This window comes from Nerophis ophidion, linkage group LG09 (assembly GCF_033978795.1).
Source record: "Nerophis ophidion isolate RoL-2023_Sa linkage group LG09, RoL_Noph_v1.0, whole genome shotgun sequence".
Classification (NCBI taxonomy): Eukaryota; Metazoa; Chordata; class Actinopteri; order Syngnathiformes; family Syngnathidae; genus Nerophis; species Nerophis ophidion.
This window is the reverse complement of record NC_084619.1, coordinates 38,610,731-38,631,246: the sequence shown is the minus strand read 5'-3', so window position 1 is coordinate 38,631,246 and position 20,516 is coordinate 38,610,731. Positions and strand designations below refer to the sequence as shown.

Here is a 20,516-nt window from a genome sequence, read left to right as displayed (position 1 = left end):
TCAGCCTCTTTTGGTGGGGGTCTGGATGGGCGGCCGCCCAGACAGACTCTGTCGAGGTGATTTTGCCGATTGCATTTCTTGCACGTCTTGCCATATGCAGGGCATTCAGCGCGCCGGACACGCCACTGCGGTGTCTTGCCATGACCTGTTCCACCACAATAGACACAGGGCTCCTCAGGTTTCGTTTTAGTTTTTTCTGCCCTTTGGCCCCCTTTGCTGTGGATGTCTTGCTGTTTCCCTCGCCGATATGAACTGCTGATCGAGTCTGTATTTTGGGTGTCAAGCAGGCGTGAGGCTGAGCGCTTCCCTGATTCTTTAGCTTCAATGTACTCTACCATGTCTTTTAATGGCATATTTTGATTTTTCTCGCCCAATAAATCCAGCTGTATCTCTTGGTCTGCTATGCCCCGAGCGATCACATCACGCAGTATTTCCTCTGTGAAATCATACATTTGGCCACAGTCCTCTTTTGTGCATTTCAGTTCGTATTTGCATGTGCCAGCCTGCCCTTTTAAACGAGCGTGGAATGACCTGATGGGCTCCTCGTGTCCCTGCCGCATGTTGGATAGGGCCACCCTGGCCACCATGATGTTTTCTGCACGGACGGCGAGTGCTTTCATAGCCAAAAGAACATCCTTTTCATCACTATCCACGAGGCTTTTGCCAGCTGCGTGAGTGAGGTCTTTTCTTAGCTCCTCCTCGCAGCACTCGAGTAGCTGCGTGACTACGTCAGAACCGGTTAATTTGGTTCCTCTTTTGTATTCGTCCCAGCGGGTTAAGAAATATGACCACGTCTCGGCCGTTCCCGCCAACGCGATGGAGGGTCGCTTGAGCTTCTCTACCTTAGCATTCATGTGTGGCTCCCTGGGGGGTGCAGTGTGTGTGGTCGCATGGATGTTCAGCATCGCCGCCACCACTGCCGCCTCTTCGTGCCGAGCCGTGTATTCACAGTTTGCGATAGGGCAACGTACCTCCATTGTTGGTTTTACTGGTTTGCGTTTCACCTTCTTTGTTTTGATGACTCACTCACTCTTCGGTCAATGGCGTGAATGCATTCGCCGCTCGCTCATGTGTTGTTTGCATTCCGATGTCGGCAAACTCCGTTTGATAAAGTCCATGTTTTGTTATAAATAAGAACGATCTTCCATTTGTTCACGTTGCTTTAATAAATTATAGCAGTGAAATACAATAACAAAACATGTTATCAACTTATTCCTAAGTGCCGTCTGGCATAACTTCAACACGTCATCCACTTCCTGTTTGCGTGTGTGTCACAATAATAGTACCGTGGTGCAACATTCTCTAGTTAGTTTCCGGCTGTGCCGCTTATGTAAAGTGATTTCTCCAGATTCTCTGAACCATTTTTTTGTGTATTTGTTATTTTCCTGTCTTCTCCATATTGCTTTTGTGTTAATTCTCCTCTATCCATTAGTTCCAACGAGGCACACCTGCGACTACTCACTACCCGGCACTATATAAGTTCATCTCAGTCAGCTGCTCCTCGCCGGTTAATTTGTAACCTGCTCCCTCCATGTGCTCATGGCTGACACACATCGTCGAACTCGGTACATGCTCTTCCTTTGTTAGCATCATTCCTTACCTCTCGCTTTTTGCTCCCTAGTTCCTCAATAGTTGAGAGAAGTTTTTCGTTGGAACCTTTTGCTGACCTCCACGAGTCCTCCTTCTGTTCAGTATCTCCATGGGTTGCACTTTTGCCCCATCGCCTTTAGTTAACCTTTTGTGCTAATTAAAGACATTCTAATTTTTGTGACTCAACCTCGCCTCCCGTCTCTGCATCTTGGGGTCTAGTCCTTGTTCAACATACAACATATTAACCGGCCTCGATTATGGACCTTGCGGAGACCGACCCAAATAAAAGCGGAACTTCAACAGCAAGCGAACAGACTCGGACAACAGAAGGAAAACTTCAGCGCGCACGGTGCATGCTTCACCTCCATGGCGGAACGCCAAGATGCCCGTCTGGATGCACTAGAGAGACAATTATGTAGTGTACTTACCGCTCTGCAGGCAATGACACGCCCCACAGCCGATCCAGAGGCCCAGCGAAAACTTCTTCGCCCAGCAGATGTTCCGCTGCCAGACAGACCCCAGTCGCAGCTTGTCAAACCTCTATCCAGGCCCGAGCGTTTCTCAGGTGAGTCAGGTGAAGTGCTCCTTTCCTCACTCAGTGTGAAATCCATTTCGAACTTTCACCCGCATCCTTTCTCTCAGAAAGAGCCCGCGTGGCATTTGTAATGTCCCATTTAAGTGGGAGAGCAGCAGCTTGGGCAACCGCTGAGTGGACACGCCAATCACCAGTATACTCCTCTTACGCTGCTTTTTCTAAGGCCGTGAAAAGTATCTTTTTACGTGAGTTGCCAGGACGCGAAGCAGCACGCCCCTTACTCAGCTTACGGCAAGGACAACGCAGCGTCACGGATTTTGCAATTGAGTTCCATAGACTGGCGGCAGAGAGCAGATGAACCACTTCCACATTAACGGACCTTTTTGCATTCGGCTTAGCCGACCGGATCCGAAAGCAAATGATTCCTCTCAAAACTCCTGACAGCCTGGAAGAACTCATCGCTTTGGCAGTAGAGATAGAGAATAGCCTCGTGGATTGGGAGAGCGAGAGGTTCCGTTGCCAAGGGGGACGCACATCGAAATACAGTGGGAGTGGCTGTGGAGCCCACCAAGCAACATGTGGGTTGATACCCAGTGTTGACACCGGATCGACATCACGGGAAGATGAGCCGATGCAATTAGGTGGTAATCGCCTCACACCAGAAGAGAGGGGTCGGCGCATTCGACTCAATCTGTGCTTTAATTGCGGAGCAGCGGAACATAACGTCAACCACTGTCCTCACCTTATTGTCCGTTGTCGTGCTCAAGGTTCTTCACCTCATCGTTCGCCAGCGTCACAATCACACCACTCCCTGGCTCCGCCTCCCCGCCGCACATCTGCTTCAAACCCTCCAGCTTTCGACCCTGCTCCTCTACTACCATCTACAGGTCAGACTTTTTCTAGACTCCAACTCTCGGGCATGCTCACTTGGGACAAGGACAAACATTTGGACATTAGGGCTCTTATAGACTCTGGAGCTGATGACAATTTTATCGAAGAAACTTTTGTAAAGCAGTTTTTTATACCCACTGTTAAATTGCACAGACCTAGAGTAGTCCGATCCCTCTATGCAGGTCACCTGGCGAGCGTAACCCACCAGACTGAGTTATTATCACTTAAATTATCGGGCAACCATTTTGAGTCTATCCATCTTCTTGTCATTCCCTCTCGTTCGGCTTCCGTCGTGCTCAGGCTTACCTGGCTAGCCAAACACAACCACCAGGTTGATTGGGTGAAAACTACTATCGTTAATTGTTTTTTTTTTGCCATACGCACTACCTACTGTCCGCTTGTCATCGCTCACGTCCCCACCGCGTCGTCCCGCAGGAAGTCATTGACTTGTCGGTCGTGCCTGCTGTGTACCACAACCTTAAAGAGGTCTTTAGCAAAGACCGCGCGTTGTCATTACCTCCACACCGACCCTACGATTGCTGCATTAATCTGCTCTCTGGTGCCTCACTCCCTTCATTACGTCTCTATAATATTTCTAAACATGAAAGAGATGCGCGCACTCAATTTGATAACTGTAAAGAATAAGTATCCCTCCCGCTGCTCAATTCCACATTCAACCCATTACACTCAGCTAGACACTTCACCAAACTGGACCTCCGCAACGCATACCATTTAGTCAGAATAAGGCAATGAGACGAATGGAAGACCGTATTTAACACTCCTCTTGGTCACTTTGAGTACCTGGTCATGCCTTTTGGCCTCACCAATGCGCCGGCGGTTTTTCAAAGTCTTATTAACGACGTTTTGCGCGACATGCTTGACCGTTTTGTGGTCGTCTATCTGGATGATATCCTAGTCTTCTCTCCCACTCCTGAACTACACGTCCAGCATGTGCGGTTGGTTCTCCAACACCTTCTCGAAAATCGCCTTTAAGTCAAAGCCGAGAAATGCGTGTTTCATGCAGAGTCCGTCCCATTCCTAGGTTACATTGTGGAGAAAAGGTCAGCTCCGAGCGGATCCGGCTAAGATCCAATCGGTTGTTGACTGGCCCACTCCCACTTCCAGAAAACACCCCCAAAGATTCTAGGGTTTACTAATTTTATCGCCGTTTTATTCGCAATTTTAGTCAGGTTGCTGAACTATTAACCAGACTCACGTCTACTAAGCTCCCCTTTTTATCGACCCCTGAGGCTCATGTCATTTGACAGACTCAAGCTACTGTTTACGTCGGCACCTGTTCTTGTCCATCCTAACATTTCCTCTCAATTTTATGTCGAGGTTGACGTATCCGAATCCCGCGTTGGTGCTGTTCTCTCCCTGCGCTCCACCTCCGACCAGAGGCTGCATTCCTGTGCCTTCTTCTCACGTCGTCTCACCCCAGCGGAAAGCAACTATGACATCGGCAATAGAGAGCTACTCGCCGTCGTCCTCGCACTTCAAGAATGGAGACACTAGCTGGAGGGCTCGGAGACCCCATTCGTGGTTTATACGGATCACAAACACTTGTAAGGTTGTGTATTGGTTATTTTCCTGTCTTCTCCGTAAATGTTGAAATCCCTAAATTTCTTGCAATTGCACTTTGAGAAACGTTGTTCTTAAACTGTTTGACTATTTGCTCACACAGTTGTGGACAAAGGGGTGAACCTCGCCCCATCCTTTCTTGTGAAAGACTGAATATTTTTTGGGAAGCTGTTTTTATACCCAATCATAGCACCCACCTGTTCCATCAGTTTGAACATCAAATATGTTGTCTTTGTAGCATATTCAACTGAATATGGGTTGAACATTATTTGCAAATCATTGTATTAGGTTTATATTTACATCCAACACAATTTCCCAACTCGTATGGAAACAGGGTTTGTTCATGTCTTCTACACCGCTGCATGTGATCTGAAATATGACGTCTATTCTTTTAATGCACTTTTTAGACACGGCCACTGAATTCACACGGTTTCCAGTCCCCCATTTGCTGACTTTGTAAGAAAGCCCCAGTGTTTCAAGGACATGGTGGAATTCATTCTGTAAAATAAAAGGTACGGTAGTTCACGTTGATATCTTCCAGTGTGTGAGTTTGCATGTATATAGTGCATTCATTATTAAAAATATGTTATGTTTTAGACCCTGCCAGTGTGTGTTTGTGTGCCATTGCTTCATAAGTCTCAGTAGACTCTCTGTAAAGCAGAAGGCATACACTGATAAGCACATGATGAAAGTGTGTCTAGGTGTGTGTGTGTGTGTGTGTGTGTGTGCGTGTGTGTGTGTGTGTGTGTGTGTGTGTGTGTGTGTGTGTGTGTGTGTGTGTGTGTGTGGTGTATGCATATTACCTCAGCCTGTTGTGTGTTCTTGGAAGAAGGTAGAGGGTTGGAGATCATTGGTCCAAAAATGTCCAGTTCATCATTGACTTTTCCACAACCATCCGGAGCATCTGGGAGAGAGAAAATAATTTTATTGCATAAATCTCAAAAAGCTAACTAATGCTGATCAAAGCCATCGTACTTATCAATAATACTAATACAATGGTTATGGTTGATTTAATGAAATAATGTAAATACACTTTTAATTTGCAATTAAAATGACAGCTAGTGTATCTCAATATTAATTATATTTTTATATACTAATCATATTTTGTTTTGTTTTTGTCAACAATGTGAGTTCAACTGCATGTGTTATTTGGCCTATTTTTTTTTTAAACAGAATACACATATTGTCGCAACCATGCCAAAGCAAAAAGCCATGTAATCTCCAACAGCTGGGTGTTGGGGCCCCGGCCAAAAATCGAACCCACACCGCCTGCACGAAAGACTCGTAATTATTATAATCAATAACAATAAAAAAGAAAGAATAAAAACAAATAGCTTTCAAGTTTATGTTACTTATTACACTTCCGTGTCACCAATGAAAGAGATTGAATACATTTCTGTTGATCTGGAGCAATTTTTGCATTGATATGGAGCATTAAATTAGTCAATTAGGGAAATATTGTCACGGCGCAGGCTCGAACTCGCTTTTCCCTGGCAGCTGGGTCTACCAGCACCTACGCTGGCAGCACGCCCAGACAGGCCCCTGCTTGCGCTGGGCACAGCACGCCCATGCAGCGACAAGGCTGCAGGTAATCAGGAATCAGCGCACCTAGTTCTAACGAGAGGGAGCGGCATAAAGATCAGCGGACCCAAGGAACCTTGGGCCAAAACGTACCCAATCTTCACAGCAAGCATCAAGTCTGGCAACCCTCCCTGGTTTCTTGCTTGCCTTTCTCTGTGCTTTTTCTTGTTCCCGAGTCCATGTTCCTTGAGTCTTCCGCAGTATCTTCCCTGTCGTATATAATCTTGTGTTGCCTCACTACATCCATCCGGATCTCTGACTGCCTTCCTCCATCCTCGACCCCTGCTTGGACACGTATATCGTTGCCTCTCTCCAACCCTGGACTGGTTGCCTCCCTGTGGACGGCCTCTTCGTGGTCCTGCTACAACTCTCGCCTCTTCTCAGTCACTTAATAACGCAAACGCAGCAGGATCTCTTTGTAGACTTGTTGGTTTGTCATCTGGCACTGTGGTAAGAAGCGCCATTGGGCAATGCCCACCTCAGATCCAATCCTGTTTCGAGTCCAGATCTGATATTTTGACAATATTTTAGAGAACTGAACATGTTTTTTTGTTTTGTTTTGTTTTTTGTTCTGTCCAGCTACTAAGGCAAATCATATTGTTGATGTAAATGCCCATATTTACTGTACAGATTTACTTTACAAAAGAGAAGTGTGTGAACATGTTTTACAGCAAGTAACTAAAGTAAACACATTCCAGAAAGCTAGTGCACAATAACTAAACAAAAGCAAAAACTAGCATTGGCTCCCATTCGAATTGTTTGGGTTTTGCCCTCAGAGCCTTCCTGTGTCCAGAGACTTACACCCAGGCTTTGTAAACGATAAAAGAAACTACCCAAAACCTATTTTGTAATAAGAAAAACAAGAAAAATATAATTCTAATCACTTCAGTATCATTAGTAAAGTGATACTTAACTAGTTATCGATAGTATCGACATATGGTTCTAGCACCTCTACGGGACTCTAAAGCTTTAGCGGTTAGTTTTTTGGGTCGTCCTGTTCGGCGTGTGTATGTATGTGCGTGCGTGTGTGTGTGATAAGAATAGGTTACTTTGGATGTGAAATGCTGGTCTGATATCTTCTTAGGACAAGGACTCCGGTCAGAGTAGGCCACAGAGAGGCTTTCAGGCACTCTTTAATGGTGAAGTTGAACAAGTGTGATTTAGGTGTGTGTGGGTATGTGCGTGTGTGATATTTTAGTCAGGAACGCACACACTGCTGTTTACACAATCACCTAAGAGCCCATTCTACGCAGAAACGCTACAAACAGGAAATGACGTCTCAGATTAGATCGCCAAATTAAGAGCACAGGAAATCTAACATCTCAAAACTGTGTCAGAATAAGATAAGACTAAAACACTTTCTGACACAGCCGCCCCCAAATTTAGCCATAAATTTGAACTTCGAAGGAAAGTGTTATGTTAGTCAGTGTCATTCTCATCTTCCCAAGCCGGCAACCACACCAGGCATACAACGGGCCGCATGTAAGTCTGTCCCTTGATCTTCTCTTGGGCTCCTCCGACTCGGCCATCTGTACAAGGGCAGGTCTTGACTACTCTGCCGATTGACCGCTGGGACCTGGGTAGTTGTGGTTCAACCACCATCACGACTTGTCCAGTGGTTAGATTGTCGGTGCCCTTATGCCACTTGGACCGCTTCTGTAGGTCAGGAAGATGGTATCGAATGAAGCTGAACCAAAAGTGGTCTGCTAGTACCTGGCTGTGCCGCCACCGCTGTCTGCTCAGTAGTTCACTGGATGCATATATGGCCTGTGGTAGCGGTGCATCTCATCGTCCCATAAGCAGTAGATTTGGAGTTACTTGGTCTGATATCTTCTGATATCTTCTTAGGACAAGGACTCCGGTCAGAGTAGGCCACAGAGAGGCTTTCAGTCACTCTTTAATGGTGAAGTTGAACAAGTGTGATTTAGGTGTGTGTGGGTATGTGCGTGTGTGATATTTTAGTCAGGAACGCACACACTGCTGTTTACACAATCACCTAAGAGCCCATTCTACGCAGAAACGCTACAAACAGGAAATGACGTCTCAGATTAGATCGCCAAATTAAGAGCATAGGAAATCTAACATCTCAAAACTGTGTCAGAATAAGATAAGAGTAAAACACTTTCTGACACGGCCGCCCCCAAATTTAGCCATAAATTTGAACTTCGAAGGAAAGTGTTATGTTAGTCAGTGTCATTCTCATCTTCCCAAGCCGGCAATCGCACCGACATACAACGGACCGAATGTAAGTCTGTCCCTTGATCTTCTCTTGGGCTCCTCGGACTCGGCCATCTGTACAAGGGCAGGTCTTGACTACTCTGCCGATTGACCACTGGGACCTGGGTGGTAGTTGTTCTACCACCATCACGACTTGTCCAGTGGTTGGATTGTCCATGCCCTTATGCCACTTGGACCGCTATTGTAGGTCAGGAAGATGGTATTGAATGAAGCTGAACCAAAAGTGGTCCGCTAGTACCTGGCTGTTCCGCCACCGCTGTCTGCTCAGTAGTTCACTGGATGCATATATGGCCTGTGGTAGCGATGCATCTCGTCGTCCCATAAGCAGTAGATTTGGAGTTACTGGGTCTGGATCAGCACCATCTGAGGAAATGTACCCAAGCGGCTTAGCGTTGAGTATCCCTTCCACTTCAAACAGTACAGTTTGCAGTACAGGTTCTGACACAGTCTGCTCCCACAGTACCACTTGAAGACCTGCCTTTATTGACTTAATTTCTCCTTCCCAGGGTCTTCGAAAATGTTGGGAGCTTGGAGGGTTGAAGCGGAACTCGAACTTTTGTCCTGCCAGTTGTTCCAGTTGTTCACCTCAAAAATGTAACAAGACTTAGAACAACTTGTACATGCCTTTATTACTAGTAGTCTAGACTATTTTAATGGTCTCCTTGCAGGTCTTCCCCAAAAAAAACTGTCAGACAGCTACAGCTTGTTCAGAACGCTGCTGCTAGAGTTCTAACAAAGACCAAAAAATGTGAGCACATTACACCAAATCCTTACATTGGCTCCCTGTACATCAGAGAATTGATTTCAAAATCCTCCTGCTCACATATAAATCACTACATGGTCTAGGGCCGAAGTATATCACTGATATGCTACCACTATATAAGCCCTCTAGATCACTAAGATCTTCTGAGACCAATCTGTTAGCGGTTCCCAGAGTAAACTCAAATCAAGGGAGAGCATCATTCAGTCACTACGCAACAAATAGCTGGAATAAACTTCCTGAGGATGTCAGACTTTTCCCAATTCTGACTACTTTTAAAAGTAGACTGAAAACTTTTATGTTCACCTTAATTTTCAGCTAAATCATTTAATCTTTTAAATTTTAACGTCCGCATTGTTTTTATTTTTATTGTCTGCATTTTAATTTTCCTTTTATTTTCTTTCATTTCACTTTGTTGTCTTTAAAGCACTTTGAGTCTGCCTTGTGTATGAAAAGTGCTATACAAATAAAGTTGCCTTGCCTTGCATATATTGGAGATAGACATTGTGGGTGTAGCACAGGTTGTGACTCCACAAAACACTGTCTTTCGGAGTTCCTCTTCATCTTGTTCTTGAGCTTCCTTCAAATGTAGCTCCGACCATGTGTCGAGATGCCGAAGGAGAAACTGTGGGCCTTGTCCCCATTGGTTAAGTTGAGTAAGCTCTTGGAGGTTCTTGCCACGAGTGAGGTCATTGGCGGGATTTTCATGTGTGCTGACATAGCGCCATCTTGACCCTTCCACCTGAATTTCCGCAACTCTTGTGCCAATGAAAACCTTGTATCGGCATGAGTCCAATTTCAGCTATGTTAAGACTGTGGTTGAGTCAGTCCACAATGTGATCTGCTGAGGCGAGAGTGACATTTCGTTCATAGTGACTTTAGCTAACTGTGCTCCAGTAAGAGCTGCACGTAGTTCGAGGCGAGGCATGGACAACTGTTTGCGGGGACAGACATGTGATCTGGCCATCACAAATGCCAAGTGGATATTGTCTTTGTCGTCTTGCGTACGTAGATATTCCACTGCCCCATAGGCTCTCTCAGAAGCATCACAAAAGATATGTGCTTGTTGGCAAGGCGTTTTTGTGTCTACGGAAGCTGGAATACAACACCTGGGTATTTCTAGTTGTAGGAAGTAGACCAGCTCACTCTCTCATTGTGTCCATATCTCCAAGAGAGCTTTGGGTTGAATTTGCTCATTCCAGCCGACGCCGACTTTTCACAGGTCTTGAATGAGAATCTTGACTCGGGTGGTAAATGGGATAAGATACCCCAGTGGGTCGTATTGTGTTGCCATAACCTTGTAGACGTTTCGTAGAGTGGGCTTGGAATACTCCAATGGTCGGTGGCGGTATCCGAGGCAATCTGTTAGGCAGTTCCAACGAAGGCCCAAGGCTGGTTCTTCGGGATCCTGCTTGGGCTGAGACAGCTAAAGTTCCGTACTCTTGGCTTTGGCCTCGGCAGGAAGGTGTGCTATTACAGTTGGATCATTACTGGCCAACTGCCTTATGTCAAATCCTCCAGTGGCCAGCAGCATGCGTAGTCGACCGACTAGGATCTTAGTTTGGTCTGCAGTGGTAAGGCTGGTTAAACAAGTGTCCTCATAGAATGTGGTTTCAACTGTGTGCACAAGGTCTTCATACCCTGTCTGGTTGTCTTTCACATGCCTTTGGAGGGCGTATGTTGCACAGCAAGGACTACAAGTAGTTCCAAACGGCAAAACTTGCCACTCATATATGGTGGGCTCCTCTTCTCTCTTCATTCTTCTACACAGGAAACGGAGGAGGGCTTTGTCTTTTGGTAGCAAGCAGACTTGGTGAAACATCCCTTTGATGTCACCACTGACAGCCACACGGTTTTCCCGGAATCAAAGAAGTACCCCGAGGAGTGAAGGGCTTAGGGTTGGACCAGGCAGTAGTTGACTGTTAAGGCACTGTCCGTTATGTTCGTAGGAACAGTTATAGACAATCCTGGCTTTACCATTGTGGTGGACCACGTGGTGCGGCAGATACCAGGACTTCTTGGAGTTGTCTTCTGTGGATGGGAGCAAAGGATAAACATAGCCTTGCTGTTCTAGTCTCTGGATTTCTTGACAATAAGTGTCTGCCAGGGTTGGGTCTTTAGACAGACGACACTCAGTGCTCCATAGCTGTGGGAGCAAGGCATTCTTTGGAGCCCATAGGAGAGGGCTCTCTTTGCGCCTGAGCAGAGGCACTGCATACCTTGTCACTCTGTCTATTTCTATTTTAGTGGTGCATTGCTCTAGTAGTTGCAGGGCCTGTTGATCTTCTTTGGAGCGAGTAACAGTTTTAATGTTCACATAAGGGGATATGTTGACTTCCCACTGACGCTATATGGCGCTGGAGCTCAGAGTTGGGAGACATGGTACAGTAGCATTGGGAATATTCACCGGGAAGTTGGTTTAAGTTGGCTGGGCCTTGTAATGACCACCCAAAGGGAGTACACACTGCTACAGGGCTTCCAGATGGACCAGGTCTTACTGGCTGCTTGGGGATGAGTAGATGTGGGAAATTCGACCCAATGAGAAGTAATGGTTGGATTCTGTCTACCAGTGGAAGTGGAAGTCCTTGCAGATGGGAATATTTGCGCATGAGTGATTTGACAGGATAGCTGTGCTCGGAAAGACTTAACTCGTCAGCCGTGAATGCATGGTGGATTTTGTATCTTTCTTTGGGCACATGAGCTGGGGATATTTCAAATGAGACAGCAGCTCCTTGTAGGTAGATCACTTCATGTCGAACAGTACGCAACGGAAGGTTCTCTGGCTCTTTAGTCAGATGGAGTTGTTGTAAAGCGGATGGAAGTATGCGTGTCCTCTCTTATCTGTCATCGAGGATAGCGAAGCCTTCGAAAGACTGTTCAGCATTGTACAGGCACACATGAACTAACTTTAGCATGGCCTTTTTTGGGCGGTTTGGATAGTTGACATAAACAGTGTCTGGAGAGGTGCTGACCATCAGGACCTTCCTGGCCTCTTGATGGCACACATTATGGAGCACAGTAAGATGTTACTGCTTACAAACTTTACAGGGCTTCTTAAGAGTGCATGCCTCAGGTGCGTGGTTCCTGCCGCATCTCCAACAGTTTCTGTCTTTGATCCATGTGGCAATTTCTGATGCAGAAAGGGTTTGGAATTTGGGGCACAAGCTCAAATAATGTTCATCGGTGTCAAAGTATGGACAATATGGCTTAGGGCAGGATTTTGGCTTGGCTGAATTGGTACTGTGACCTGAAACAGGCGTTGTAGCTTGAACTTGGCTTTCTGTGTTGTAATACACATTAAATGGATGCCCCTGTGGTCTGGTGTAGTTCTTAGCTGACTTTGGCTGGTCTTGGAACATGTAGGCTGCTCTCCATTAGATTCGCTTTGCTTGAGACTATAACTGAAGCCAGGTGAAGAAGTCTGACAGCGTGTATGTTCTGTCTGTTCCAGTTCTCAGAATACCGTTGCTCAAGCTATACTCAACAAAGCTGTCTCTATAGTTGGCGGGCAATTTGCTGAGTAGTCTATCGACGTGAGAGCCACATCTAAGTTCATAGCCATTTTCACACTAGGGAACGAAGCATGCACACTAGCGCTTGGACTGACAGGGCAAAATTGTCGAATGCGTCCGGATCTCCATATCTGAATGGGGGGGGAGTTCAACATGGATCCTAACTCACTTTGCACCAGCTGTCGAGGTTGTCCATATTTATCTTGAAGTGCTTGCAAAATGGATGAATATGGCTTGCGATTATACATATAAGCTTGTGCTAACTTATAGGCACTTGACAGCTTTAAGTGGTCCAACAGCACTTGATACTTAAACTGCTCTGTGAGGTGGGCGTGTGAATTTAGCAGGTTATCCAATGTCATTTTGAGCAGTGCAAAGTCTGACTCTTTTCCAGATGTGAATTGGGGCAAGGTAGGCCTTGGAAGTCCATATGAAGTAGTTATTAGGAGTTCCATTAGGTCGGTACCTGGTGCTGTCACGGAGCCTAGTGGTGGTGCTGTCAACGGCTGAAGTAAAGGTGGCATTGAAGGATGAGGGTGAGGCTGCAAGACTGCATTCTACTTAATTGGCTGTTGCAGTGGGTAAACTGTGGCAGGGACTATGGTAAGAGGAGATATGGTTGCAAAAGTAGGCTGTGGCTGATACCTCAGATTTGCAGTAGTAGAACGCTGATTATCTCCAGGAACAAGCTGGATTTGGGTTAAAGGCGAAATAGTGTGACGGTGGGATCAACTGCTGTGGCTGGACGGGTTGGGGGTGGAGCATTTGCTGCTGGACTAGTGTGTCGAGATCCAAGCCCACGTTGTAAGTATGGTGGTGCTCCACTTTGATCAGCTGGGAACTGAAGGTTGAACTCACATTCGCTAAGTGGCCCAGATACGACAGAACTCTGTGTATCCTCCTTTTAGAAGAATGTAATTAGAGCAGCTTTCTCCAATTCCATTTCCTTTTCTACCAGTTTACGTTGCAGCATAAGACGTCTCGTAATTGCCTCTTTCGTCTTTAAGGCCATCTCCGCCTCCTCATCCAGTTTATGTCGTTGTCTTTATTGTTCTCTCAGAAGTTCCTCTTTTTGACAGAGAGCTTCTCGGGATTGTCTGTCCAAAAGCAAGTACTGCTCATCAGCTAGGTTTTCCTCTGTTATTTGTCTGTGCACTTCTGCTAGTTCCATTTGTTTTACTCTCTGCTCCAACATTGCAGTCTGTAGGTCTGATAATCCCTCAGTGATGGACCTCCTGGCTGACGAGCAGGAACTACACTGAGTCTTGGCTCTACTGCGTTGAGAGGCAGGTGATGGGTTTCGTGGAAATGATGCTCTCCTTTCAGGTGGCGGGGCCCCAATATCAATGGCTATGGTTGATGTATGTTGAGATTGGTATCCAACTTAATAGTCATCAAGATGCGCTGGCAATTGTCTCTCTCGTTGTGGTCTACAACGTGCTGCTGGATATGCAGAGGCTTGTTCTGACTCCATGTTATCTTCAGATGATTATCAATCTGGCTCGAAGGACCATGTGATGGAGTAGGTTACTCTGGGTGTGGAATGCTGGTCTGATATCTTCTTAGGACAAGGACTCCGGTCAGAGAGTAGGCCACAGAGAGGCTTTCAGGCACTCTTTAATGGTGAAGTTGAACAAGTGTGATTCAGGTGTGTGTGGCAATGTGCGTGTGTCAGGAACACACACAATGCTGTTTACACAATCACCCAAGAGCCCATACTATGCAGAAACTCTACAAAAAGGAAATGACGTCTCAGACTAGATCGCCAAATTAAGAGCACAGGAAATCTAACATCTCAAAACTGCCTCAGAATAAGATAAGACTAAAACACTTTCTGACAGTGTGTGTGTGTGTGTGTGTGTGTGCGTGCGTGCGTGCGTGTGTGTATTTAGTTTAGCCATTCATTTTTCTCTAGTCTTCCTAATGGAGATAGAAGATCCTTGCTTCTTCAGCCTTGGTTCCAGGTTTTGGGTGACTGTCATGCTGGAGGACTGTTACCATCTTACATCTTATAAATGTGTGTGTGTGTGTGGGCCCAGCCTACAGGGTGTTGTGATGCGTCTAGTGCAGTAGTTAGAGGGAAGCTTGCATGTCTACTTTCCACGTGCTTGCTAACCTCTCGCTTAAAGACACTGCCACTGGTTAGCCCTTGTGGTGAACAGAGACACAGCCTTGTGCATCAGTCTTCTCCTGTCAGTACACAGCCTCTCCTTCACCAAGACTCCTGTCGGGCCTCCACGTGGCCAGACACGGTAACTAGGGCCTTGGGGCCCAAGGCAAACGTGGCAGGGGATCTCGGAGCTGCAGAGGTCCCCAGTAGCGTGATGCGCAGGCCCACTTTGTGGACACGCCTTGGCATCACCAAACCACTGCCCCACTGCCTTGTGGCTTAGTCTGGGAATACAAAAGGCTGGGGAAGCACACCCTGAGAGAAAAACAAGTGCTGGTCGGTGCACCATAGGCGGTCCTCCAACAGACCGGAACTCCGAAAGCCTCCTGCAGCTGTGAGGAGGTGCCGGTCGTCCTGGGTTTCCCTTGCCACCGGATACAGCTCCCCACAGCGAAGAAGTGACGTTGGAGTCTGCGCGTCTCCCTCGTCGAAAAAGACCTCAACAGCGGAGTGGGCGGATGATGGTTGCATAGAAGCTTCACAACGGTCACAAAGGCGGGCGAAGGCTGCAGCCGAGATGGGCCCCCAATTGTCTTGGTCTCCATGCCATTGGAACCTGGCCTTCTCTTTGTCAAGGACAGTGTGGTGGCTGTCCTTGCACCAGTCTCCCCACTTTAAAAGATTTCACGCACAGGTGTTCTCCTGAAGGCAATCCCACCAACAGGAGGACAATCGTACTCGTTACGCATCTTCAGCTTTCTGGCTCAATAACAGCTATCAACATCAAACACCATAATTAAACATTTCAGACAATAGAAGTCTGTTGTTTATTTTTTTGCTAATAAATGATGCAGAAAATAATGTAAGCAAAGTCAGAAAAAAATCATGTTGAGACAAAAAAATTGCAAAAACCTTTGAAAAGACCTTGGCTTGTTGTTTGTGTTTGGTTTCCAGTCTTGATTATGGATGCTTAGATTCAATACGCAGGATCAGTCTCATACTGGCCAAATTTATGGGCTCAGATATTGTAAAAATAATATGTTACTCTTCCAATTTGATCCAGTGCAGTTGTCATCCGAGCTTTGTGATGCCAGCCAGATGCAATTTGTGCATTGTGAGTGTCTAAAAGCAGGACATTTCAACACAACAAGGCTGCAAAAGCATCACGGTAAAGAGTAGGCTCCCTGAACAAGTCGTATTAAGAGGAAATATTGTGATACAGAAAGGCCAATTACAGCCTTAATGGTCCACATTGCCACAGCGAGAGTTGAGATAATTTTAGAGATGTATTTCACGCCACAGAGAGAGTTTGCAAGAGGAGCATGGGCCAGCATAGCGAGTGGACGCCCTGACACAGAAGTCAGGTTGTGCAATATAGACAAAGTCTTGATGAGACCTGCATCGTCTTTTTATGAGCTAAAATATTGACCTAGTTTTTGTCCTCTACAATAACTTCTGGCAGACTTAAAGAGGAACATTATAACAATTGCAGAAGGGTTAAAACCAATAAAAATCAGTTCCCAGTGGCCTATTTTATTTTTTGAAATTTTTTTCAAAACTTTACCCATCCCGGAATATCCTAAAAAAGCTTTAAAGTGCCTGATTTTCGCTATCTGTGAAGCCATCGTCCATTTTCCTGTGACGTCATCCAGTGATGCCAATACGGATAGCACAGCAAGATATAGCGACATTAGCTCGGATTCAGACTCGGATTTCAACGGCTTAAGCGATTCAACAGATTACGCATGTATTGAAATGGATGGTTGGAGTATGGAGGCAGATAGCGAAAACTAAATTGAAGAAGAAACTGAAGCTATTGAGCGAATAGCTATTGACGCTATTCGGCCATATTTGCCTTAGCATCGCAGGTAAAATGTGCAGACCAACGATTGGAAGTTTCGCGTCTTGTGACACTGGATCAACTTAAATCCATCGATTGGTAAGTGTTTGTTTGGCATTAAATGTGGGTAAAGGGGAAACTCTAGATATAAATAGTTTCAAATGTACATACAGCTAGCCTAAATAGCATGTTAGCATCGAAGAGTTGGCAGTCGATTCACGACCAAATATGTCTGATTAGCACATAAGTCAACAACATCAACACAACTCACCTTTGTGATTTAGTTGACTTTATCGTTGGAAATGCATCTGCAGGTTATCCATACATCTCTGTGCCATGTCCTCCTTAGCACCGCCGGTAAAATGTGCAGACACTCCGGTTTATTCAATGGGGGTCTGGCGGCAGATTTCTTTGACTTTATCGTTGGAAATGCATCTGCTTTGAGTGTCGCAGGATATCCACACATTCTTGCCATCTCTGTAGTAGCATTGCTTTCGTCTGTAACGTGTGCGGAACTAACGACTGACTATTCGTCGGCTTTCCCCACACCCTCGTATTTTGAACAAAATTCGTCCAATTTCTTGCCACTTTCGCATCTTTGGACCAGTGGTGCAACTTGAATCCCTCCCTGTTAGTGTTGTTACACCCTCTGACAACACACCAACGAGGCATGATGTCTCCAAGGTTAAAGTCGAAAAAACGAAAAATAACAGAGCTGAGACGCGGTGTTTGTAATCTGTTTGAGAAAATGGCGGCTTTATTACCTAGGTGACGTCACGTTCTGACGTCATCGCTCCGAGATCGATAAATAGAAAGGCGTTTAATTCGCCAAAATTCACCCATTTAGAGTTCGGAAATCGGTTAAAAAAATATATGGTCTTTTTTCTGCAACATCAAGGTATATATTGATGCTTACATAGGTCTGGTGATAATGTTCCCCTTTAAAAAAAAAGAACACCAGGGTCTATTAAAAGAGCTAGGGTTGTAAAGTTGTCTTGTGTGCTGTCATTGCAGGACGCAGGAAGATCAACCCCTGAATAGCCAAGTTTATTTGTTTGCTTAATAACATATTCTAAAGGCACCTGAACAAAATAAACATGCACAAGGTGACCCACGCTTTGTTTTGCCATGTTCTTTTTTTTTGTCTCTCACAACTGTAAGGCTTTCAAAGTAGTGTATGGTGTCAAAACAGTGCCAAAACCCAACCAATCTCATGTACTTTGAGGCGGTCATGGACAACACATAGTTGTGATTGGTCACTTTAAAGGCTCACTGTCACATGGTCAGAGACAATCCGGGGAACCCGTTACCATCAACATAAACAAACCAATTACACAAAATAATGGGATGATGCACAAAACAATAATATAAGTAAATATATCGGGTGTTTGGTGGTAACCCAGACTAAGTCAATCATACATTTGTTCCGCAAGCCATTGAGTGTCACTCCAAAGTTTATTCACAGATTGGCGGCCCTGTAATATATTCCAGTGGTTCTCAAATGGGGGTACGCGTGCCCCTTGGGGTACTTGGAGGTATGCCAAGGGGTACGTGAGATTTTAAAAAAATATTCTAAAAATAGCAACAATTCAAAAATCCTTTATAAATATATTTATTGAATTATACTTCAACAAAATAGGAATGTAAGTTCATAAACTGTGAAAAGAAATGCAACAATGCAATATTCAGTGTAGACAGCTAGATTATTTTGTGGACATGTTCCGTAAATATTGATGTTAAAGATTTCTTTTTTCTAAAGAAATGTTTAGAGTTAGGTTCATGATTCCAGATGGATCTCTATTACAATCTCCAAAGAGGGCACTTTAAGTTGATGATTACTTCTATGTGTAGAAATCTTTATTTATAATTGAATCACTTGTTTATTTTTCAACAAGTTTTTAGTTATTTTGATCTTTTTTTCCTAAATAGTTCAAGAAAGACCACTACAAATGAGCAATATTTTGCACTGTTGTACAATTTAATAAATCGGAAACTGATGACAGTGCTGTAATTTACTTTTTTATCTCTTGTTTTCAACCAAAAATTATTTGCTCTGAATAGGGCGTACTTGAATTAGAAAAATGTTCACAGGGGGTACATCACTGAAAAAAGGTTGAGAACCACTGATATATTCTATACAGGACATATAGTAGTTACTAGGGCTGCGAATCTTTGGCTGTCCCACGATTCGATTCAATATCGATTCTTGGGGTCAGGATTCGATTCAAAACCGATGTTTTTTTCTATTCAACACCTTTCTCGATTCAGAAACAATTTTTTCCCGGTTTAATAGAATTCTCTATTCATTCAATACATAGGATTTCCGCAGGATCTAACACAGTCTGCTGACATGCAATCAGAGTAGTAGAGTTTTGTAAAAAGGTTTTATAATTGTAAAGGACAATGTTTTATCAACTGATTGCAATAATGTAATTTTGTTTTAACTATTAAACGAACCAAAAATATGACTTATTTTATCTTTGTGAAAATATTGGACACAGTGTGTTGTCACGCTTATGAGATGCGATGCAAGTGTAAGCCACTTTGACACTATTGTTCTTTTTTATTATTTTTATAAATGTCTAATGATAATGTCAATGAGGGATTTTTAATCACTGCTATGCTGAAATTATAACTAATATTGATACTGTTGTTGATAATATTCATTCTTGTTTCACTACTTTTGGTTTGTTCTCTGTCGTGTTTGTGTCTTCTCTCAATTGTTCTGTTTATTGCAGTTCTGAGTCTTGCTGGGTCAGGTTTGGTTTTGGAATTGAATTGCATTGTTATGGTATTGCTGTGTATTGTTTTGTTGGATTGATTAAAAAAAAAAAAAAAAAAAGGATTTTATTAAAAATGAGAATCGATTCTGAATCGCACAACGTGAGAATCGCGATTCAAATTCCAATTGATTTTTTCCCACACCCCTAGTAATTACTATATATTGATATAAATTTGGCCGATGATAGAATTTGTATTTCTATCGTTACATCAGGATAATGCATGTTTATGACACATTCAGCTGTGTCAAGTTAATTTGACTGGGTTTAGCAAACAACTGTAGTGCAAATAATTAATTATTGCCTTAATGGCGGCAAAAAAACTATGTTTTGTACACGTAACATTTTCACTGGAAGAAAAAGAACTAGCTCAACATTACACACAGTAGGAGGATACAATAAATCACGCAAAACCGCAAAGCTAGGGTTCTCCAATGTAAACAGAGGCGGGCGGATCGTTAAAAAATATTGACAGTTACAATATCAAGTATAGTATCAGTATATGGTCAATAATAAAGTAATAAGTTTAATCAGACCCAATAGTAGTTGTTGCTTATATTTTATTTATTTTGTACTATTGCCTTTTTTTTGTTCAAAATATTGTATGAAATACAAAAGAATAAGGACATCATTTGGATATTTATTTGATATTTTTGCACTACCATTCTGTGTTTTTGACTGATTATACTGGTGAGTATTAGTATGGCCAATATTGCCCATGTAACTACTTTGTTTTGGATCGTTACACTATTGTGTAATGTCGCCCAAAAAATGATATGAAGTAGCCAAAGAACGGAATAATAAATGCTAATCATATTTAAACAGAAGTGTATATAGAACCAACGGAAAGTAACTGTCAGACACGTTTCCAGTGAGGTTGGACTCCGCCAAGGCTGACCTTTGTCACCGATTCTGTTCATAACCTTTATGGACAGAATTTCTAGGCGCAGTCAAGCCGTTGAGGGGATCCGGTCTGGTTGGTTGCAGGATTAGGTCTCTGCTTTTTGCAGATGATGTGGTCCTGATGGCTTCATCTGGCCAGGATCTTCAACTCCCACTGGATCGGTTCGCAGCCGAGTGTGAAGCGACTGGGATGAG

The 20,516-nt window shown here is 44.3% G+C and overlaps 1 protein-coding gene across 2 annotated transcripts in view; it reads right to left on the bottom strand.

Annotated features, from left to right (window-relative positions):
* The window catches only part of smap1 (small ArfGAP 1), a 281,586-nt gene that overhangs the window by 73,716 nt on the left and 187,354 nt on the right, over positions 1 to 20,516 (bottom strand). For both annotated transcript variants that reach the window (XM_061910969.1, XM_061910968.1), the window contains one exon: positions 5,401 to 5,501. In XM_061910969.1, coding sequence (XP_061766953.1) covers positions 5,401 to 5,501 — 101 coding nt within the window. The remainder of the gene's footprint in view (positions 1 to 5,400; positions 5,502 to 20,516) is intronic.